This window comes from Taeniopygia guttata, chromosome 8 (assembly GCF_048771995.1).
Source record: "Taeniopygia guttata chromosome 8, bTaeGut7.mat, whole genome shotgun sequence".
Classification (NCBI taxonomy): Eukaryota; Metazoa; Chordata; class Aves; order Passeriformes; family Estrildidae; genus Taeniopygia; species Taeniopygia guttata.
Genome location: NC_133033.1, coordinates 17,898,545 through 17,922,653, shown reverse-complemented (window position 1 = coordinate 17,922,653; position 24,109 = coordinate 17,898,545). Strand labels below are relative to the sequence as shown.

Sequence of the window (24,109 nt, the reverse complement as noted above, 5' to 3'; positions counted from 1 at the left end):
CTAGCCTGCCAGGTTGACAGGAAAAGAATAAAGGAGGTCACAGTGGGTGCTGTGCATTAAAAATTAATAAAAGAACTATTGCAGTAGTATTTTATATAAGTAACACCATTCACATTTTCTCATTTAAGTTGCAATTTGTGAATATTCCTTCCTACCATAATTCTGTCTAATAAAATCTATAAAATGGCTGCATTTTAGAGAAGTGTGTCTATGTCACAAATTTGAAACATGAATGCAATGTAAATTACAGTGGCACCTGCATGTCCAGCTGTAAGTGAGGATGTACCAGCACTTCGTTTATAATACTAAATGGACCTGAAGAAAAGTTGTTTCTTTATTTTATTTATATATGTGTGTGTGTGTGTGTGTGTGTGTGTGTGTGTGTGTGTGTGTGTGTGTATCTGTGTAAGTATAAAATTTTTTTCCTGAAGTTTCATATATATCAGGGTGGAGAGAAAATGACATTTTAGGGTGCACCATTACCTATGATGCAAATCTGCTTATTTAAAAAATATTTAAAATACTGGAAACGTTGTCAATTTACTGTGTTTTGAAAGTGTCATCACTGGGTCCCAGTGCCACAACTCCTTGCAGGAAAGAAGTCAATAAAGTCAATAGCTCGGCAGCATGTTGCAATACTTTCTGCTCAGCAGTCAGGTGTAGCAGTATACAAATTTCCAAAAACAGGAAAGCAATTTTAAATCAGGAGAGCTAGCATGCTTACAAGAAGACAAAAAGTGGGAGAGCGTGTCATCTTGTCAGAGCAAGGGGCAGGGTGGCCATGCTTCTGTTCCAGCTGTGCCACGGTGGAGACGTATGGCCTGCAGCCAGCCACTTGACCTTTCCGTGCTCTATTTCTCCTGTCTGTGGAATGGCAGGAGCAACACTTACATGCCTGCAGGCCTGGTGGGAAGTGCTCTGTGGTCTTGGCATCAAAGTTGCATCACAGAGTAACATATTGGGTTTCTATTTTCATGTGCGTAAATTTTTTTCATTTTATTATCTGATAGAGTCAGTAAGTTTTTATTGTTTTTTTCCGAATAATTCCTCTCAAGAGAGAATTAATTTTTGAAGTGAAAGACAGCACTATTATAGAAGCAATAAGTCTGGTTCATTTTCAGCGTGTTTTCCCAAAGCACAGCTGGTTCATTGTTGTTCTGCTGTGCACAAACCTAGGGCAGATACAGCACACAGCCAAGCTGGATCAGGCTTTCTGGACTTTTCCAAGTGCATAGATTCTGGACTGGCAGTGATGTACCCAGAGGTGCAGTGAGCGAGGCAGTTCTGTCCCTCAGGGTGCCACACTCACGGTGCTGTGTGCGCGTGGGCGAGGTGGGAGCTGGTCTCAGCACAGGGTCCCCGTGGGTGTCCTGTGAGGTCTGAAATGCACCTTGACTCAGCAGTGGTGACCCTCAGCATTGCCCAGCCCCTGTGTCTGCCTGCTGGCCCGGGCAGTGACCAGCTCACGGGACAAGAAGTCAGTCTCTTAAAGGACCAATGTTCTCCAGGGATTTATAAATTCACTGTGTTAGGGCAGTGCAGATTTTCTTCTCCAGGTGAGTGCACGCTCCCTCCTCGGAGTTTCCAACAAAGAGCAAATAACAAAGATGGGTTAGTGCCCTAGCCTAGCAGCTGCCCAACATTTTGACTGACAGACCTCCCTGTCCTCCACTGTTCAAAAATGTCCTCCTATGTGGCCATGTACTAAAAAAATGTTTTCCACCTAAAATTTCCCCTTGGCCTTTTCATCCCTTCTCTTCTTGTCTGCCTCATGCAGAAGCAGCTGTATGCAGGAGGCTCATTCTTCATTTTTCTAAGTATACAGGATGTTCATTTTTCATTTTTGGAGCAGGATTTTTTTAATATAAATTCTCTTAAATTACTAAATCACAGGTAGTTTCCTGTGATTTATCTAACATAGAAAAAAATCATAAGAAAAAGGTTTATTAACATCACTGCCAAATCTTAAGATGTTTTGAGAACAGATTTTTGTCTCTGATTTTTTTAAATGTTTTTTTTTTTTTAATTGTTCAAAGAAGGAGAGACTTAATAGGATTACTTTGAAAGCCCCATTTAGTTTTGAGTTGTCACAGTCAGTGTTTTCTTGCCAGCCAGTGTTTGGGCAGTGACCTTCCTGTTCTGATCTAATTTGGTCAGCTGAAAATTGCTAAGCTGCAAGAGGCATCCCTATTTCCTCATTTCTACCCTCCTGTTTCTTTGGTGGATTTGACAGGGAGAGATCCCAGTTCCCAGGTTTGACTACCAGACTGTAGGACTAGCTTCTCTCTCCTCCACTTCCCTGCAAATACTGAATTATTAATACAAAGTGAAACAGCTCTCACAGGATACACACTCATACTAGCACAGCCTGCTGACCTGAACATGAGCCTGACTTGGGAGAGACAGATTCAAATCCCAGGTGTGAGCCCAGGTCACAGCTGGGCCCCCTGGATTCCAAGTCTACCCTACAAATATTGAGCTTTATAAAATCTCTTTGGCTTTTCTTCTAATTTTACCTCTATCCTGGTGACAAAAAAAAATATTTTAAGGAAAAATTTCTCTTTGATTTTGATATATTGTTGTTTTCTAAAGAAAATTAATTTCCAATTTGCACTGTGGAGCATCAGACAAGTCTAAAGGCTGTGGTAGCCCTGCAGATTTTTGTGTCCATATTATCTGAGAGGACATTGTGTTTAGAGGGTCCCCTAGTCTTCATCCATTTTTAAAAATAAATTTACAGGAACTGCCCATTACTCAAAAAGCGTAGTTATCCTAATGAAGTCCATACAAACTATGGTTAAAGAAATAAGCCCTCATGATGAAAGAAAAAATATTTAAAATAAGATACAGTTTTTTAAGCTGCGTAACTGTAATATGTTTTTGCAGCATTAGAGACAATTTGATTTCCATTAAGAAGCTTTTAGAATTGATGTAGCAGTATTTCAGGTTTGAGAATGTAGAATGTATAAGATTTGGTCATTAATTCTTCCTATACATGGGAAGAGTATTTGCAAGGTATTTGTTTATTAAAAAGAGACTAATGGTGGGGGTTTTATCCTCACAAAGAATAATGACCTCTGGCTCTGAAAGAGATACTTTAGTTTGTGTAAGTATAAATTATTTTGAAAATGCTTATTCTGGTATTTTATAGATATCAGAAAAAGTTGCCAGGTTTCTGAGAAATGTTAATATACTGTCAGCAGCTGCACACTTGTCTAAGACTTTTTCTTTGAAATGTATTTTAAAATTTTTTTTGAAAAAAGTTTTTTTCCGTGAGCTTTCATACTGTGCTTCTATATTCCAGATGTATTTTATAAAAGACATCACATTGCAGCACAATGGGATATCTATTGCAGGCAAAATAGAGCAGAGCTTCTGTTCGAATTTCCATGGTTTTTTGTTCTTTCTCATCTGTTTGTTTCTTTGTTTTTGTCTGGAAGCCATTTCCTTAGGGGATAAATTTATAAAACCATACACTGGACTTAGCAAAAACTTAGGTTAAAAGCAAATCTCTCTATGGTGCACTCACTATGTATTCTTTTAATGCTTTGTTTCAGAAATATTGCACTATTCTACAGTAGCAGTTCAAATACCTCATGTCTGTGTGCTGTTATTGCTTTGTCCATTTATTATATGCTGTAGTACTTTGGCATTATTTGCACAAATTTATTGTACAGCATGTGCAAGTACATGTGCTTGTTTTCCAGAAAAAAAGAGAGATTCAGGAAGCTGTGTGTTATAACTTCATAGCTGCCCACAAGGGATATCTAGGTGGAGGAGGATATCTAGGTGGTGGATTTAGTCATTAAACACAGGAATGTGTAATTATTGGAAACGAGCAGAGCCGGTTAATTTTAGTTACTTTCTGAAGTTAGTGGAGCTGTCTGTTTTTACAGAAAAACACTGTCCAAGAGCAATTGTGACATTTAAGGGAATGCTTTTCAGGAGTTATTAAATTAAAATCTATATTGATATTATTAATAGAGGCATGTATTCTCATCTGAGATGTATGAATGATATTGAAAAAGTTGAAGTTATAATAATAAAGGCTGCCTTTTAATTTTAATTCAGTGACACATCATTAAAAGAAAAGTGAAAAAACCAACTAAGAACATTCACTTTTCTCATCACAGTTCTGTCAGTGACAGTGCAGTGTGGATTTTGTTCAATAGAAATGAATGAAAAGATGCCCATCACTGGAAACAAAACAAACTGTATGTATGCATAGGCACTCCTGTTTAATATAAATATTTACCAAGAGTTAAAGACTATTTACATTAACATATATTTATAAAACAGTGTGGAAAGGGGTGAAAAACAAATATATGCCATAGTAAAATTTTAATTTTGTTTTATTATTCCTGTTCAATGTAGCTCAGCCATTAAAAGCCTTATTTGCATATATTATGTCAGGATTCACAAAGAGTCCTCTGTTTTCTGTCGTGTCCTTGCAGCAGTCTGATTTCTCTTAGTGTACTGCCGTCACTGGTCTGTGCAGGAGAGATCAGAGCCCTAATAATAGATTTTTGACAGGGAGCTCGCCTGCTACCTGCCCTACACAAATCCTCACTGTTCATGTTTGCTTCATGGCAACAAAGCAGACAGAAGGAAAATGCCAAGTGCTGAATTTGAGGTACAGCCCTGCCATAGCTTGACATTTCAGCAGAATAGCAGTTTATGAGATGCATAATTTTTCATCTGGGACTCAGCTGCCATTTTCATAGAGGCTTGCAGCTCATCGACTGACTGGAAGTAGGGCAAAGGTTTACAGCATAGATCAAGGTCTACATCCTTCCCATAGCTATTTAAAAATAAGTATTATTCTCTGGATAAGGTCAGAGAACTAAGCATATTTTTTCCATTTTTAATATTTTATAGCCAATTTAATTCCCACAAAGAAAACACTTGGAACTTCTAGCACAGGTGCCATTTGTAGTTGATTAAAACTGATCATAATTGATTTAATTCACCAAAAGATTAAATGAGTCCTGGAGAAAGAATGAAGGAGGAGTCTTTACACAGAGCATTTGAACAAAGCTGTGTTTTCTCCTCCTCTTACTTTGAAAAAAAGCTCATTCTGAGCCTGAAATGAATGAAGAGTCTTTACTCCTTAAGTGTAATTGGTTTGTGGTTTATTATTGTTAGAGATTGGATTTAAATTTTCACATTCATGCACATGTACTAGGGAAACAAATGCAGTGTAGGTACATGTAAGTGAGTGTTTAATTTAGAATTACACATCTCTGTGAGCTTCAGTAACAGTTCACCATGTCAGAGCCTCATATAGAACAATGGTACAGTACATTGGATTAATTAAAGAAGCCTTGCAGAGAACTGAATTCTCAGTATGTCAAGATTTCAATTTTATGTTAAATATTTTCTAAAGGCCAGACCCTTAAATCTCAGGGGCTGTACCAAGCAGTGAGCTGTGAATTTAACCATAGGCTAACTGCTAATGATAAGGAAAAGAGTCCAAGTTGAGGCAGCTGTAATACAGTCATTGGATTAGGCTATCAATCACTCGGTTCCCTGAGGAACAGGCAAAGACGACAAAACAGTGAAAAGGGAAATTAGGAAGGGAGGGCATGACTAGAATGAGATTCTTCACCAAATGTATCTGTTAGTTGGCTGAATCCCTCAAGCATTGGACGGGAATATCCAGCATTGCTCTCAGACTAAAAGCCAAGTATTTGTTCCAAAGTCCTAGAAAACCATCAAATCATCATTAACTGTTGCTGTTCTGTGTAGGCTGCTAGAAATGCAATTGGCTACATTCTTTTGGTTTAATAGCCTGTAATTTGGTTAATCTCTAAACTGCTGCAGTTGAACACTCTGGATTTACTGTTTCTATCAGAGCTCATATAGAATATCTACAGTTGAAATAATTCATTTCACAGTTGATTGGGGTTTTTAATAAACAGATTACTGTTAAGGTATCGAATCTAACTCAGGGCAACCAAAGGCACATGTCAGAAAGCAATTCCTATAAAATCATAAATTCTTCTCAGATGTAATATGAGAAAACTAAGAGAAAAATCACTATAGTGTAGATTGTGGGAAAAGAGCATAGGGGAAAAAACATGAAGGTTTCTTCTGGGTGCAGGGAAAATAAAATTGGGAAAGCTGTTCATATAGTGGTATAGATTAACATGATTAAGTAATGAGCATTCTCATAGTTAACATCTTGAAGACACAGTCTGATTAACAAAAAATGGAAATAAATAGAGAAGGTAAAAGAGATGTTTCAAAAGTGTTTCAAAGCAGGTTGGTGGAGCAGGGACTTGTATTTACAGTAATGGGTATAGATGAATGTACCACAGATAAACTACAACCTGATAAAGAGGTGTAAGTCAGTCAGGAGCAGAAAACTTTTCCTTCTGGTAACATCAGCAAGATAGAACCCAGTGGTGGTGACTTCGTCAACACAAGTTGGTTCTTTCCATGTCTGTCAGGTGTGGGGAAAAGGTGTCTTATGATCACCTCTTCTAATTTTAAGCAAAGACACACCCCAAAAAATCTCTTTTGTGTCATGTCTTTTGAAGATTATTGTATTTAAAACTGAAATATTTCTTCTGTAAAAAGATTGCTATAGTTAATTTTGGAGGTAATTTAACTACTTTCAGTGTTTTATGAATTATTTATTTGAAAAGTACTTGGCATTTAAGTACTTTTTAGTTTATTCTAACACAGGAATGAAAATACTAACAAAATTTTAAAATGGACATTAATTAAAATAATAAAAATCAAGAAAAACTGTGGTGAAGTCTACTGCTAGGTTTGTTTGCCATTAAGTCTCAGCAGGTCTCAGCCTTGCTCACCTCTCTCCACGGATAGTCACAATGAAGTCAAAATTTCTTTTGACTTCAAAATGATTCTTAAATGAGGTCTTGAGACTGTGAGGGAATGCAGTATAACTCTTCAACCTTTCCTACAACTGAAAGGTTACAAATGACTACAAAAGTATGTCTAACCTGAGAGAACTGTGTGCCCTCTACTGTCCCAGTGACAGGTTGGAAGGGTTGCTCTGGCTGATGACCTTTTTCTGGCAATCACTAAGTTAGAGTTGGGCCAAGCTTTCCTCTCTCAGTGTGCAGGTGATGCACGTGTACATTCTGTCATTCCAGAAGAAGCGGGTAGGCGTGTGGTCATGGACTGAAGCACAAAGAAGATGGTTCCAGGTGATAGTGTTCAAGTAGGTTTGTAGGTCTACAAAGTTTTTTTGCAGTGTATGTATATGATGGATTAAAACCTGCATACTTGTTATGAGAGTTTAGGGAGCTTCAGTGTAGGAGGCAGAGGAAAATCCTGACAAAGGAAATAGGGATCCAATTCATGTGATTTCATGTCGATGTTCCAAGCTCCCTGTTGCTGACTGTGTGGGGCCCATAATCTTTCCTGCTGACTTGTTATTCTGTACTCCAATCAACAGCAGGGCTTGTGGTACAGGTGGTACTTAAGAGTGATCAATGAGACGAGAGCCTTCTGTGGAAATTATAAACTGTACCTGTCACTCAGAGCAGAAGCTCCAACTATAATCTCCCCCCCTCAAAAAAACCCCAAACCAAATCTAGAATCTGGTAGAATTTGTAAACAATTCTGAGTAATAATTTTATCATCAGAGGTTAAAACCCCTGAATTTGACCTGGTGTGTCTCAAGCACATTCATTTATTTTCAGTATTACTTTGCATATTGATTTGCTCTAGTCACCAACTGGCATTCATTGTCTGTAGAGCCCATCCTTATTCTGTGGAGGGCATATTCTCATGTGTAGAATAAACACATTTTTGCATTTATAAAAAAAATAGCATCACATTTACAGATCAAAATAGGAGCTAAAAAATAATTAGAAAAATGACTTCTTATGTAACATTTACTAGCCTGGAGCTTCTTCCTGTTCTTCCTTCTCTCTGTGGGACACCTGTGCTTGAAGAGCAGGCTGACTGACTACTGTCTTCTCCCATCCCTGTGGGCATCCTACCACTGCTGCCAAAGCACCCCAACCTCTCTATTGTGTGCGAGCTCCTCCCTCTGGATCAGTAACCTCGGCAGCCTCAACAGCTTATGAATCTCTGTGAGGATGTTGAGGCTCTCACCATTCCCACCACTTCCAAAGTGCTTGATTGATGTGTTTTAGAAATGGGTCACAAACTGTCTTGAAGAGAAGGTTTCACAGTTACATGGAGGTGTGCTTTGCGTAATCCCGTTGCAGGATATTTTGACAAATCCTTGGAACAAGTTTAAATGCAAGGCATTGGTTTACACCAATCAGCGCCAGAAGGATATACTTACCTCATTAGTGCTGATGTCCTGCTTCTATGTAGCCTTGAAAAGTTCTGCCACTGGTAAGCTATGATTTATTAGCAACTCACCAGGGAATACATCTTTATTCACCTAAATCCTGCTAACATTCTGTATTTTCTAGTATCCTGCTTGAATAAGGAATAAATCCTAATGCCAACTTCACACGAAAAATAGAGAAGACAAAATAGAGCAGATTTGTTTTACTGGGTAGATTCTGGGTTTGTATTTCATTGGGCATCACTTCATCCCTAGCTAACGATTGCCAGAAGCATTTATAAATGTAATTCACAACCATCAGAACGGGGTTTTTTTTAACCTTTCAAAAGCATGCATCTAATATACAGTAGTCAGCTAGGGAATCTGCATTTTAATGTACTTTTTCATGGAAGCACCTCATTGTATACAATGAGCTATGTAAATGTCCTGTTCACACACATGATATACAAACATATACAAAATCTTTTAGGGAACCTGCTGTAGGAATTCAGTTTTCCAATTTATGATTAATTTGCAGTTTCTGCATTGCTGGGTAATTGAAATTGTCTTTCCTGCTAACATGCACCATGTAACTGTCTTCCCTAAGTTCCATTTAAATCCCAGAAGACACTCGTAGTCAGGGATTGAGCCACTGTTATTTGGGTTAAGTGAGAACTGAGGGAGAACTGTTGAGCAGTGTCCCACTGTTTCAGAATGAGAAATCCATTGCTGATCCATAGAGGTTGTTTTTAATGGCATGAGGTCTGTCCATGGAATGTGTGGTAGCACACCTGACTCAACACAGAGGTAAGGCTGATGCTGTGAAGAATTTTGTTAGAGGCAGCTCAAAATGAGGAGAAAGCTGTGTGGTTTTTGCCAGCAGGCATGTCAGTGAAGACATAGCTAACTATGTTACAGTAGTGTCTGTCCATTCACAAATGTTTCATGACCCTATTGAGTGACCTGTTGGTTTCCAAAAGAATGTATGGTTACTCCAGTCTAGATTTTGACTGAGCCGAGCTTGTCTTACTCCTGTCCGCTATTGTGCTGCTTGTGCTGGTCAGGCCATGTCACCTGCTCACCTGTTTGAGTACCCCAGAACTGGCAGTGTTTCCACCAAGTTTTGGATACATGCCCACTCAAGAACTGCTTAGCTTTCAATAGTGAGTACTCGGAGAAATCTTCTCATTCTAGGCACTGATAAATTTTGTGCACTTGCAGAGCAGGTACTGCCAAACACCAAACAATACTCATAAGAATCTGTTCTTAAAAAAAAAAAAAAAAAAAAAAAAGGAGAAATTTATTCAGAACTTACTTAAGGTGGGATTTGAAGAATTCAGACTTCCAAGGAAGATCTGGTGGCAACTTACTTTCTCAAGAATATTAGGAAAAATCTACTATGTGGTACATTCTGATTTCTTGGTATAAGGGAGAGGTTGTTTGCATCTTTGTTGTTCACAAAAGCACTCTAGATGATCAGTTCTTGGCAGGTATCCAGAAAGGAGGTAAACCCTGGCAGATGTAGGGAAGTCTTCCTCTGTCTTGTTGTGGGGAGTTTTAGTATGGAGTTCCCATCTGTGTGGGGCTGGCACACAGGTTTCTTTCCGATGTGTTTATTTTTCTTTTCATACAGGCTTAATATTTTACCACTCTGAGGACATCCTCAGCTTACTGCTAGAGTCAGATAGTGTAAAAGGGTCTTAAAAAAAAGTCAAGCTTTGTCTCTTTTGCAAACTTGGGCTTTTCCAGGGCTGTGTCCACTGTCCTTTGCTATTTCTTTCTGTTTCTCATAAATGAGGCTAGCAGAGAAGGCAGGCAGCAGTGGTGCTCTCTTCTGCCGGTGCTACCTGCACTGCCTTCCTGAGCTGTGCCACTGCCATGTGTGTCTGTGTCCTGGAGTCCTCTGGGGCTGTCCCAGAGAGGCCAAGCTCAGAGGTGCTAGCCAGGTACAGCTGAGGGCTATCCCCTAAGCATCAGGCACTTCACTAGGAGACTCCTAGGCTTCCCCCTCATCCCTGGAAGGTGTCAGGCATTATCAGAGGTGTCTTCCTTTCTTGCTCCATTGATGCATCAGAAATTTGAGGTGAGTATATTCCTTACATGTTAGTATATGTATTGCTGTCAAACACCTAAAGCAGTGTGCACCTATGTTTTGTGAAATTCCAGTGGTTAGGCAAGTAAGTTATGCAGGGTTTACTGGTACAGCTTAGATTTCTCTTTTTGAAAATGCAGGTGTATGTTATTTTATCCCAGTCCATTTTCTAATCTGATGTTACAGGAGAAAGTGATATTTTTTAAGCTTGGCATTAAAATATCTTCCAATCAGTTAGTGTAAGCATCTGGTGTTTTTATGTATTTTAAAAGCCCTAATAACAGCATTGCAATCCCTTAATGCTGTTTCTCACATTCTTTTTACAGTAGGTATATGGCACATATCTTCTGGTTTAAAAAGCTCAAAACAAATTTCAGCAATTTAATCTCAGTGTTAGAAAAAGGATCACAGCAGCTGCTATAGTATTTTGTATTTATACTAGTTTTTGTGAAGATTCATGACATACTCCCTGGGAGCTAAATATTGACAAGCATGCTCTGGCAAGCAAGATCAAGCTTGGTCAGTTAGCACAGCTCAAGTCTCTGCATTGACACTGTGACCCAAGTCTGGAAACTATTATCCTACACCATTTATTTTGGCTTCATAGGTGATAGTGTCCACTTGAATTAGAGATTTCTGCGGTATTTTTAATACTATAACTCTGGATTCATATTTGATTTAGGACCACAGTACTTGCAAGGTTGGTTAAACATCTGCGTTTGATGACATCTTCAGTAGTGTATTGTGTATAGAATCACAAATGACAGCATAAAACTTACATGATTTCAAACGTACAAGCCAGAAGTAAATACTGAGCATAAAATAATTTTCAAATCACATTTATCTTTGAAACTGTAGAACAAACCATGTCCTAAAACTGTGTCTATGAAAGCTGTTGATTAAAAGTGAAGTTTGGGCATGTATGTATTCATTATGGGAGGTAATTTAGGAGATTAATTTTTTGTGTGTTCTGTAGGTAAGAAGACAAATCCACTTCTTTACTAATTGTAAAAACACCATGTTTTTAATGCTTTTAGTTCACTTTTTGAATTTCTGAGTAAAGAACTTAAGCCAATTTGGGCTTCTAGTAAACTTGGCATATACATTAAATTGATTACCAGATGCATTGTGCAACATATGGCATTGTAGAGCCTTTGTGTGCTTCATAGTATTTTCTTAAATTACCATCATTTGTTTTGATTCCAAAAATGCACTTGTCTCGGCTTTCTAGTGCTTTGGACTTAAATGCAGGCTTTGCAGTGCTGAACAGATGTGTTAGAGTTTCACATGGAACATTTCTGCTTTTGTGAGTCTTCCTCTTGGAGTTTTCCATACACAGTATTGTGTCAGCGATAGCTCATGCAAATGGGATATCTTCATTTTGGTATGTACACTGATTGCCTAAAATAACCTTCAGAATTTTAAGAATGCTACATAATCAAGAAAAGCACAGAAGCAACACAGTTTTCCCAAAGATACTGCCCCCAGAGTGAATTGTATATGTTTTCTTTTAGGTTAGAGAAAGAGGTGGAGAAAATAATTCCTTTATGGGTGACAGCAACAGTGAACCACAGTCCTGAATGCTTATGTGAACCCCTATATTTCCATGCTTGAGGCAGTGGTGTGAATGGGCATGACACTTTGGGACAAGGGATTTGTGACGAGGAGGGCCAATTGCTGCCTCTTCTGCTCAGGTGGAATTGCTCTCTTGACACCCATTTCCAGGCCTCCCCTTGCAGTCTTCTCTTCTGGGAGATAAAAATATTATACTTCTGTATAGCATTTGGACATCCTCTCCTAGAAGGCACTGTGTAAGTGCCAGATACTGCTGGTGTGTGTTTAAAAGTAGCAGTATGTGTTCTGATCAGTCTTTTAAAATCAACAAATGCTTTGTGGGCCCCTGGCTTTCTGTTAATTGGCCTTTACTTTGATCACTGAAGACCAACAAATGCAGTTTAGGAGTTGTGTTGCTACCATTTTTCTTCAGTGGAAGCTGAGGGGATGAGTAAGTACATCAATTAAGTCCCTTACTCACCCTCTGAGCTACCCTCATTGGATAATTAAAGTGATCTGACAGAGCAATACACTAAATTCCCTCGCACGCCCTTCTGTTGCTCTGAATACATCAAACAAATGAATATTTAGGCCCATTAATGCTGTTATTTTTTATTAATGCAGAAAGCAGAGTTATGGTACGGGTGTATAATTTCTTCTTGAAATCAGCACTGAGTTGTGTGACTGGTTGCAAGCAGGACTGATATAACCATGTTTTAATTGCCAACCCTCAGTAATATATCCAGAGCTACTAAAGGCCTCTCCAAATAGGGTTTGGGCTTCCTTTATTCCACAAATAGTTTACACAGCATGGACAAGCAATTATTTTGCTTTCCATTACACTACTTGACTCTTCAGCTTTCAGTATGTTCTCAGCTAAAGAAATTGCATGAAATTTCCTATAACTGTGAAGGTTATAAAAAAGAAGAAATGAAAACAAAATTTAAAATTGTCATACATGCACATCTAAGGCCTCAACTAAATCTAAGGTATCACCTTTCTGTTGGAGGAGGAGTTATTTTCATTCATAGAAAACTAAGTGTTGTCCTGAAAATTTAATTTAAAAAAAAAATCATAGAATATGCTGAGTTGGAAGGGACCCTCAAGGATCATCAAGTCCAGCTCACAGCCCTGCGCAGCACCATCCCCAAGAGTCACAACATGTGCCCAATGCTATTTTCCAAATGCTTCTTCAACTCTGTCAGGCTGGTCTGTGACCACTGCCCTGGGGAGCCTGTTCCAGTGCCCATCCATCCTCTGGGGGAAGAGTATTTTTTTAATATCTGCCCTAAAAAAAAAAAAAAAAAATCAAAGTGTAAGGAACTAAGTACTTAGAAACTTATGTACCTAGTTATGAAAGCATAATTATAAGAAAGCGTTCTTGTGTCATGAGCACTACGAATCTGTCATACAGTGTTTTAATGTCTACAGTAGTTATTAGCTGCATATTCCCATTCTGTGAGCAACTGCCATTCTTGAAACTGATTGATGTTTATGAATAAAGCACTTTTATTATGTGTTGCCAACCTCTGAGGACTAATCTTATAACCTACAGTGCCTACAAAGGAGTGATGATACCTGCTCTTTCTGGAACTAATCACATCTAAAGAAAGTGAAAGGTTGAAAACATTGTGGGTTTTTCCTGGAAAACTTTAATTGCATTGTTGACTATTCTACTACAAAACGGTTGTAGTGTTTATCTGACAAAAGTGACATTGTGGGGAGAAAATAATTTTACAGGAAGAGATATGTTTGAATATAGGCAACTAACACTGTGAAGAGGCTTGGCTCAAGGCACTGAATTTACTTGTGAGCTGATGAAACTGTGATCTCAATTTTTCATTGTCTGGCTCCAAAACAGTTTTCTGATAGGGCATGCTGGTTGCAAAGTCTTCACTGACCTTTCATTAGCTTGTTTTGTGGGTTTGTGCTCTGTCTGTTCGGGCCAGCAGATCTGCAATTTCAGAGAAGAAAAAGTACAAGAAAAAGAAAAGAGAATGCCCCTCCAAGTGTTTATCTTCTTAAAACCACACTGTCTTGATAGAGCCTAGAAAATCTTTAATCATGCTTTTAAAGTTTTTCAAAGGAGGAAAGCTGTAAAAAAACATTACAAGCAAGTTAGTAGTAAATATTGCTCAGATAGAACTCAAGGTTTGTGGAGGTTTTGGCATTATTTAAATTACTTCATCCTCATCCTGCCTCTGTCCCTTAGAGACAGATCTATAAAGGCAGAGTGTCCTCTGGCTCCATCGGGAGATATCAGAAAATGGGAGCTTCTTTTGCTTTCCTTCCAAAAGAAAGCAGAGAAAGAAACTGATGCTCGGCAGCACTGGGCTACAATGTAATGTCTGAGCTCAGCTTGTAGGAGCGAGTTCAGCTGCTGACTCTGACCTAAACGCACAAAGCCCCCAGTGACAATATTTGTCCTTTGGAAACCACCTAAAGATGGAAGAGTGCTGCTCCAGAGACCCATCAGGTTCTGTATTAAAATTAATAATTGAGCTGAAGAATCTTCCCAATAAACTGTTTTCTGCAGGTAGAGTGAGAACCCAGATGTTCTCTAACTCATAATTTCATCACCAGATTATAGCTGGCCCTGCAACAATCACATGCCATCCAGTCCTTGGTATGAACAGCTCTAGGTTTTGCTCTTGATCACATAAATCTTTGTCTGCCGAGATGCTTTTGTGTCAGAGTTAGAAACACCGAAGTGAAATTCCCAAAAACCCCCATGCTTTGCTTCTTTTCCCAACCCTACCCTGGTAGCAGTAGGCTGCTTCCCAGATATCTCAGAAGACTCCGGTATGGCCCTTCTTTCCAAATGATGACACAGCCCACCAGCTTGCAGGCACATGCAGATCCCCACAAACAGTCAAGGTAGGTAGTTTCCATTTATTGCTGGGAGGAAAAAAAGTGTCAAGTAGCTTCCTACTCATCTTGTGGCAAGCAGAGTAGGGCTGTGTGCTTCAGCTACCTTAGGTATAGCTATCAGTTCTCCTACTCTTGGTTGTGTGAGTCTTGAGAAATGGGAAGTGTTGAAATAAATGGCTATGATACACATAGTGTTGAAATAAACATTTATTTTAACACATTGTATGTGATGAGCCATTTATTTTAACACTTTTCACTTGAAGTGTTGAAATAACAGGTTTTATCAGGGGACGTGTCATCTACTGTTTTATGTATATGTGAATATGGAAATACATCTACTGAGTGTGCATGTATATATATACTCACACAGATTATATGGATATGTAATAATATGGTAGATGTGTATGTAGACACTAATGCACAGGCAAATACAGTGTTTTATACTCAAACTGTATCTTCTGTATTTGTGATGTGTTTTTAATGTATCTATGTATCTATAAATAGATCTAAATATATTGGTGCATAAAATTATTACTAGATAACAGCAACTGGATGAGTTAGATAAAAGAGAGGGATAGACAATAAAATAGATAAACCTCAAAACAGGACAATGATTAACTTGAGTTATGTAAAGCAAAAAAGAAATACTTTATCTGAGGTTTCTACTTATCTAGGCCTAGTTTCTTTTGTTTGCTTTAGTTTCTTAAGTTTTGCATCTCTTTCTGTGATGGGCTTCTTAGGCAAGTGGTTATTAAACAGCACATAGTACAAGTCAGGTTTTGTAAATGGCCTGAAAAGCTGTTGTACTGCATTTTTCAGTAATTTTGGCTTTTTAAATACAGTGTAAGAACCTCAATTCCCTGCTCAGCAGGCAATCATGTCTCTTCCAGTGTGTCGTTACTTGTACAAAATTGCCTTTTTGCAGTTAGAATTATGTATGTGCTACGGCACTGGCACAGACATGTGGGCATACACACACGTCCTGGTTCCAGGGTCGTGTTGACCATGGTGGTTGTTATGGAGGTTAAAACCAGCTCAAACAAAGGGAGCTCTGCCAAAGCTGACAGAGACAAGGCTGCCTTTGAACAAATCTGTAAATAGCCAGAACCATTTATACCACACTTCAGGTTAAATGTCACTCTCTGCACTGGAATAAAAGGGCAGCAAGCTCTACCCCATGATAAAGTGAACTACTCACATCTTTTGAGGGGAAGAATTCAGCAGGAACTCATTTGTCCCTTTGTGATGGCTGCAATGATCTTGTCTGGTAACTGGGCAATATTTTCTAAATGGGCTGTTCATTGGCTCTTATGCTGGTCCTATTCACACGTCCTTTTCCTTGTATTATGTCCAAAGCTTACCCTGGCTATTAGCACTATTTTATTACCTTCTCATTACTGTTGTATCATTATTTGTTTTATTGATTAGCACTGGCACTCTCTGGGTAGCAGGTGGGGTTTGTCCTGGCCAGGGGAGGGTTGCAGTGCAAAAGTGCCAAACCTCCTGCAGCAGCACCAGCCCCAACACATTGGAGCAGGTGACTTGGGCTCCAGGTGGGCAGCAAGAGCAAGGCACTCAAGGCAAAGAAAGGACTTCCTGAACCAACCAAAGAACATGGAAAGCATTCTGTCAGACAATTTCCAGCTCCAAGTCAAGCCAAAGTAAAAACCATAAGTGAAATTAAATAATGAATATGTGATGAATTGCACCAGAAAATGCTTTGCTGGGTTTCATGCTGATGACCAGAAGTATCGACTTTTTGTGAATCTGTAGTTTTCAGTGAGAGAATGGCTTTGTTACGAAATGTTTAACCACTTCTTGCAGCATTCACAAAACAATTTGTATCTGTCCTCTTGGTTTTTCCTACTGAAGTTTGATATGAGTGAAAATAACCCCAGGTCTCCATGGATAAATAATATTTACAGATAAGAAAAAATTAATTTTTCCCTCTTTCTTTCTCAGATTCTAGCCTTTTTGTTTAATTGAGAGAATTCTCTGATGAGTACTAAACATTTACTGAATGAGAACTCTGGTGATTTTATGAATTTTTAGCTGAAAGAGCATAAATAATCATTTGTATTAATTCAGAAATGGTAAAATTAAATCCTAAAAAGGACACTAATTTTTCTCTGTGGTTATGGAGTCCAAGCTTCTTTTTTATTATTTGAGTACAAATTTTTTTTAATGAAATATGAAGCAAAATTATTGCCTCTTTTTTTCCATTCAGAGTTTGGGTTCAATTCTGTATGTATCAAAAACAGAACCACATCTGTTGTAAGTGTTGAAATGAAGAGGAAGGGTCAGTAGTTATCAGAAGAACTATTGGCACACTATCAGTGTGTCCAGATAGTCATGATATGCTGACAAAAGTCCTGTCAGTTGATATAGTATCAGGAGCCTGCTATAGCAGAGTTAGATAGAAGTTCTTTCAAATCTGCAGAATCATTAACTTTAGTAAAGCCTTGTGAACAAATCCTAACTTCTCTGTAGTCAGCAGAACTTTGCCATTGATTTGGTAGAGTTGGTGCATTGCCCATCACAACTTTTGAACATGAAACATTGAGTAGCCATTGGTTTGATGGTGTAGGCTGACTGATGTAGAGCTATTCCATGAAAGGACTATTTCCTTGAATTCTCAATTGGTACATGAATAACTAAGATTTTTGGTTGGAAATAGCTGGAGCCTGAGTAAATAGTACATTGTTGTTAGTGATTTTGGCAAATGGCTGTTAATGAGTAATAATGGACTGAAGGGCTGACCAGGCAGGGGAATAGATAGGGAACAGTGAGAAGAGTCATTGCTGGACTGTGCAGCATTTAAGCTGTGGCAAGGTCCATCCTGCTCTTGCTTTCTGGGAACTTCCTGTATTTTTTACTGCAGGAAATATTGTGTGTCCCATTTGCAGATCTCATAACAACTGTGGATAGTCTTTCTCTCTAAACACGTCTGTTCACTGGGTTTTCTTCTGCATATAAATGCATTCTCTGGTCATTTTGAAGGATGTGTCTGCTACACTGTTTCATTAAACTGCCGCGTTATCAGGTAATTGTTTAAACATAATGCCATAGCACTATCAAAAGGAAAGGTGAACTAATGGCATTTGCAAATGTCAGGGATTATCTTAACACTTTTATTATAGTTTATAAAAAGTAGGTTCAGGGCATTCCGTGGCAATTATTTCCACAGAAATTGGTTATTTAAATAAATTGCTAATTATCTGGATATGACAGTATTGAAAACCCTGCTAATGAGTTATTTGATAAGTGTAGCTTATGGTGGCCACCTACAGGTGGCAGAAAGAAAGAGCGAGCAGAGTAATTGCAGTCGGAAGGAATGTGATGAAAATGGATTGTGTGTAACCTGCAAGTTTGCCTGGACTGTTTGCAAATGCAGATTATGTAAAGTACTTTGCCAGTATTAGGCAGTATATACACTATGCTGGAAATGTCTTGACAAAGAATTATGTTTTCTGGGCTTTTTTCCTGATCTCCAAACTTTCTTACCTATTTACTTTCTGAAGCATTGGATTGATATCTGCAATGCCTGAACTTTTCCAGGCCATTTTCCTTGTATAATGCCTTTCACCCACATTTATTATTTGCTGTCATTAGGTTCCTTTTTAATTAGCATGATTTATTTTAACAGTCTGGGACATAACCGTGTCAGTTTTCTTCCAAGAAGGTATCTACAGAGGGAGGAAAGGTGATGCTGCGTAGATTTGGGGGCTTACGTTTTTTAGAAGCACAGACTTTAGTAATGATTTATTAGTAAAAAGTATATATATCAGCTACTTATTCTTTGTAATATTCAGGCTCAGCGGTTTAAATCTCAAATCTGTAATATAATATAAAGAAAATTAAAAAATAATTTTACTTGAAAAATGCACAGAGAGGAGAGAATTGACCCAAATTCATTTTTATTCCATCTAGAATCCATAGGTACAAAAATTTGGTTTGGGTTGATCTACTATCCAAAGGTATGAGAGTTTGCTTTCTTTAAAATCTGTTTCTCTTGCTCACAGAGAGTTTGATAAAGACCGCTGAGACTGTTTCAAGATTCAGTCTCAGTAGTACCATTCTGAATTGTCTCTGTTGGCTCTTCTTAATGGACTGGGATCATCTTTATTTAAAGGCCTCATTAGAGCTACCTCATATATGCATTGAAAACCTTAAACTATCAAATTGGTCCAATACATCGCAAGTGAGAATGTAGCCCAGTATTCAAGACATCTGAGATTATTTTTCTCTCATTGATGGATCTCTGGGATCAGAAGATCTGAATTGTTTCTGCTAGGAAGTCCCAAAGTTACTGGGTTGCTTGAAACATAACACCAGGCTTCTTGAAGAAAGTTTGGCTCTCAAGCCTCAATCTAGTGAACATTTTTGGTGTTTGACAGGATCAAGTCCTCTCAGGACTCCTAGTACTTATGAAGTCATAATAAAATATGTGTCTTCTGGCACTGGTAAAGGGTGTTTTACTTCCTAAGGAAAAACAAACAAACAGATAAGCAGGTATATTGTCTTTCATCATCAGTTTGTCATCAGCCTGCTATCCTCAGTGGACAAGAGCAGCTCTGCCTACCTGTGCTGATGAGGGAAAGACGTTTGCTTGATCTGTGTTCTGCTTCGCCTTCATGTTGGGTTTTCACTATTGGATTTCCTTGACCTATAGTGTTAAAAGTCTTACTTTTAATAAAATAAAATAAAATAATAGAGAAAACCAAAGCATTTTGTTTTAAGGCAAGAAAAAGGTCAGGGGCTTTCACATTTTAAAATTATTTCATTGTTTATGTCTTTCCATAATAGCAAATACTTGTTCCATAATTAATGAGACTGGAAAGAGTAGCTTTCAACATAGAGTAGCATGTCATCTCCACGAGGTATTTTTCTGTCTTTCATTTTTATATCTCACTCGCCTGCCTGAGGTCTTGATAAATGGACTTTGTTTATTAAATCTCATTATTTTACAGCAAGGTAAATGATAGCCACATCTAGCATCTGGTAGCAGCTGTAACACTTCTATCAGGAGAGTACCATATCAGCAGTTTCCTCAGCTACGGGTGCTTAACTAGTGGAATTACAGATCCCAACGTGTCAAAGTATGTGGTAGATGCTTATCTTTTAGTATGTGAGCTGTCTTTCAAATGCATGCTGGATTTGGATCTCAGCTTCTTAAATACCCTTGGATTTATCAGAAAATGTTCTGCAAATTCCCACTACTACTTACAGATCTTTTAAAATTTGGCATTAAATCTCCTTTATTTCAATCTTTTCAAAACTCCTTCTCCACAAATCTCTGTAATGAAATTTATTACCTTCCTATGTACCTGTATGAAAATGCAGGAAAATATAGATTGTTAGTCAAATTGAGTTAATTTCTTTTTTTTTTTTTTAATTTGCCTTCTTTTTTAATAGCTTGGCATTAGTATTGTTTCTATTGTTTGCATCCTTTTTTTTTTTTTCTTTAATCTGGTAGGTTGTTTCACCATTTCATTAGGCAGTCGGATCTCTATCACAAACAAATCACACTGTATTCCAGCCCAGCAGCTTTTGTTACAGAGGGGGAAGCTTCTGAATTGTTGATGAAAAAATGTGAGGGAGAATGGCTTCAGCTTATGTTGTGCTTGTTCCATATGAGTAGACTAATAAAAAAAATTCTGGGAGAAATGGTGAGACCTTAGTGAACCCTCTGATTGTCATTACATCCATTTATTTACTCTCATCAGGAGCACTTCTGAAATGTTTTTAAATTCATTTGGGTGAATTATAAATGAATGGAATACTTTTGCAATCATACCAATTTATCACTAATTTACTAATCACCAAATGTAAGTAATAACTCATATTATGAATATCAAATTCAGCTAGTACTGAGAAGTACCTATGTTCCATAATAAATTTGAAGTCTCATTACTAATTCTGCTAGACTTCATTGAATCATATCCTTGATTTTTTTGAGCTGAATGAAAGCCTTTCTGATTACCTATTGTGCTGAAACCTTAAATAAGCTGTCATTTGGTCCTTTTCCTGGACTGACCACTATACAGAGACAGTCATTTAAGTGAGAAGGGGATTAATTATATTCTGGAAATATTTTGTTGTGGAACTCTTTGCTACAAGATGTCTTTAAGGCCAAGGGTCTACAAGCCTTTAAAACCCATTGAAAGCAAACTCTTAAGAGTTATATTGGGGTTAAAAGTATATAAACCTTCATGCCTCAAAGCAGATTGGGAAGAAATTTCCCTGTAGCCACATGATTTTAGAGTTACCAGTGTCTGTATTCATTCGCCTTCCTAAAAAACAGCTGCCTCATCACACTGAGATTCTGGAGCTGTGTTAGCCTGAAAGCAATGTAGCAAGTCTGATGCTTGCTTTTTAGCTTTAATTTTAAAAACTGATTATTTGAAGAATTTCCTGAACTACTGTTTTTGATGAGATTACTTTCAGTGGTTTTGGCTGAGTAGTGTATGTTTTGGCCTGTACACCTTCCAAAAGATTTTATTTGTAAATCTATCAGCACAAACAGCATGGTTTCCCTTTTTTTTTTTTTCCTCAAACATATCTCTAAGACTGGACCATGAATTATGTCATATTTGCTCTTTGGACACTTAGCAGTCATCCTCTTTTAAAGAATTGTCCTGTTCCTTTCAAACACATTACAAACAATGGGAAGTAGTTCCTAGTGTCCTAGGGAAAGGTTCTGCTCAACTCCAGATTTTTTCTGTGAACTGTTCTGTTGGGATCTTAGATTCTTTAAAGCAGTTTTGGTGAAATTTCACATTTTTATCTATCAGGCTATAATTTTCCTGAAAACATATCAATAGTGCATCTTGGGTTAGGCTGTCCCTTTCATGTGCATAAAGTTTATTTGCTGTTACCTCATGCAGTACTGAGGGGGGAAAGAACTGCCTGACAGCCACAGCCATACAGGTCCTCAGGGAGTGATGTGTCCTCTCTTACACTGTTGTTGCCCACTGATGGCATCAAATTATCCTAAAGCTTCTCTAAATTAAGTAGAAATTTTAATAATGTGGGGGTTATCTAGAGAAATCCCAACTAGCCTAAAAAATAACTGGAAGTGTCATCTATGTTGTCCATCATTTAATGAGCAGCATCTGTAGGCATATTTTAATACTCGCATACCATCAGTAGAATGTAGTCAAAACAGATGCATTGCAGACACAGTGTATTAAGACTTTAATCATAGTCCTCTAAATATAGCAAGGGGTTGTCTGACTCAACTTCTATGTACCATTTGAAATACGAGCTCCAGTTTTGGCGATATTACCATAAATGAATGTACCTTATCCTTTTGAGCACTTGACAATCATATTAATAGTTAGAGGAGGCTTAGTTAAAGAATTATCTGAATCTACAAACATCCAGAAGGGGAAACAAATAAAATATTAAATGTCAAGTGCAGTGAAATGGCACTTTTAAACAATATTTAGTTGAACATAAATAAATGAGATGTTTGCTCTTGGACAACATTTAGGTTCAAAAAATCAACCTGATTCTTTATGTAAAAACATGGATTTCTTTATCGACAATGTACTGTATGGTAAAGTATTGCTTTCTGTCACAGACATTGTTAGTCTTTGCTTTGAGCATCAGCTAAAATGTTCAAGCTAGCTTTGCATTATTTATCCAAATGTTTCTGCCATTTTCTATATTCCAGCCGCATGCATAAATTTCCTGTACAAGTGTTGATACCACTTGTAGCCCACTTGGTGTCAGTTTATAAATGAATATAACCTGTTCACCTCAGAATTAGATGTTAGTTCCTGATGTTGCTGTACCATGAGGGATGTGCAAGTTCCATCAGGGGCAGTGGGATGTTGCTAAGCAGTGTCCTGGTTTTCTGCAGGAAATGCTATCCGGCCCATTGCCCTCCGTGCAGTGTCCGCCATCGCCCGTGCTCTCCCAGGATTCCCCATCTTGGCAACCGGAGGCATTGATTCTGCTGAGGCTGGACTGCAGTTTCTGCACAGTGGGGCTTCTGTCTTACAGGTACTGCTTCTTTCTTTCAAATGTTAATGTTCAAGTACCTGTGATTAAGATCGTAATGTATTTTTATCTTCCTTTCGAACATTTGGATAGTGCGAAGTTTCTACCATTGAAAAGAGTTTTCATGCTTTTCTCTTTATGCTGCTTGCTAAGAGACATTCATTTCACATGGAGGTGGAGGTGGAGTTGCCAGAAGAAAACTTTGGGTGTTCAAATACCAATCTGGGCTAGCCATGAGTTTGTTAGTACTTATTCTCTATAGCTTAAATGATTTAAAATTTAAACATCTCTCTCTCCCTTGTCATACAAACGGGGTTGACACAGAGTTTAGTTTGACCTATGTGTTCTTCCTGTATTCTCAGTTTTTCATTTCTGCAAAGAGCCTGCTCAAGGTGAGAGTGCTTCCAAAGAGTACTACATTGGTCTTGCAGGGAGCCAGTTTAAAGTAACTTTTGTTTATGCAGGCATCTGTGTCCCTTAGGGATGTTCAGTGAAACAGGAGGTGTAGGCTGCACCCACTGGGGTGAGGTGGCATTCAGCAGATAGGCTGTGTGCATTGCCTGAGGGTTGGTTTGAGCTGCTGGCCACACTGGCATGGCTGCTTAGTCCCTGTCATGGAAAGAAGCCTTGGTGGCCTTGCGTTACAGGCACCAGGAAATTGGCCAAAAATCAGCCCCTTGCCTCTCTGCCAGGCATGTCTGGGTACCAGTGCATCATATATGTTAGACTGGCTGAGGAGCAGGTGGTCTTTATGTTATAATTCTGGTAGATGTTCATCCCCTTTATCTGTGGGTCCCACCATAGACAGCAGCAGCTGTGGATCGTGTGAATATCGGCTTTGTGCCACTCCATGGGATGACTAGAGTGGTTTCATTCCCACAATTCACTTTGACATTGAAATTAGATTCAGTGTGACCATCCTTTTTACACAGCTACAGTGACTGCTGCGATTAGTCATTTGTTTGCTGTTTCACAAAAAAAAAAGAAAAAGAAAAATCCAGCTCAGTATTTTGGTTTGGTTGGTTTTTAAAATGCTCACCAAAGTTAGCATCTCTGGGAGCTGAAGCAGAAGGCTGTTCCTTTTTTATAGACTTTGTATGTTCCTTGGATTTATTAATACCATTTCCTTTTTTTTTCCGGTTGTATTAAAGTAATCCAAACTTTTCTTTTTCATAGGTAGATAAGAGATGAGTCATTCTTACACAATTGTCTGAGACTTTCTTCCATGTAAATATTAAGTAATAGTGCAAATTGCAGGGCAGCATTTGTCTACGAAAAGAAATTAAGATTGGCAAGGATTGTTTTTA

The 24,109-nt window shown here is 38.2% G+C and overlaps 1 protein-coding gene across 14 annotated transcripts in view; it reads left to right on the top strand.

The window, feature by feature from the left end:
* DPYD (dihydropyrimidine dehydrogenase) overlaps positions 1–24,109 on the top strand; it is a 438,624-nt gene that overhangs the window by 311,393 nt on the left and 103,122 nt on the right. For all 14 annotated transcript variants that reach the window (XR_005981107.2, XR_004368573.3, XR_012057143.1 and 11 more), the window contains one exon: positions 22,663–22,805. Coding sequence is in view for 11 of the 14 variants with exons in the window: in XM_072932831.1 (XP_072788932.1) it covers positions 22,663–22,805 (143 nt within the window). In the remaining 3 variants the exon portion in view is untranslated. The remainder of the gene's footprint in view (positions 1–22,662; positions 22,806–24,109) is intronic.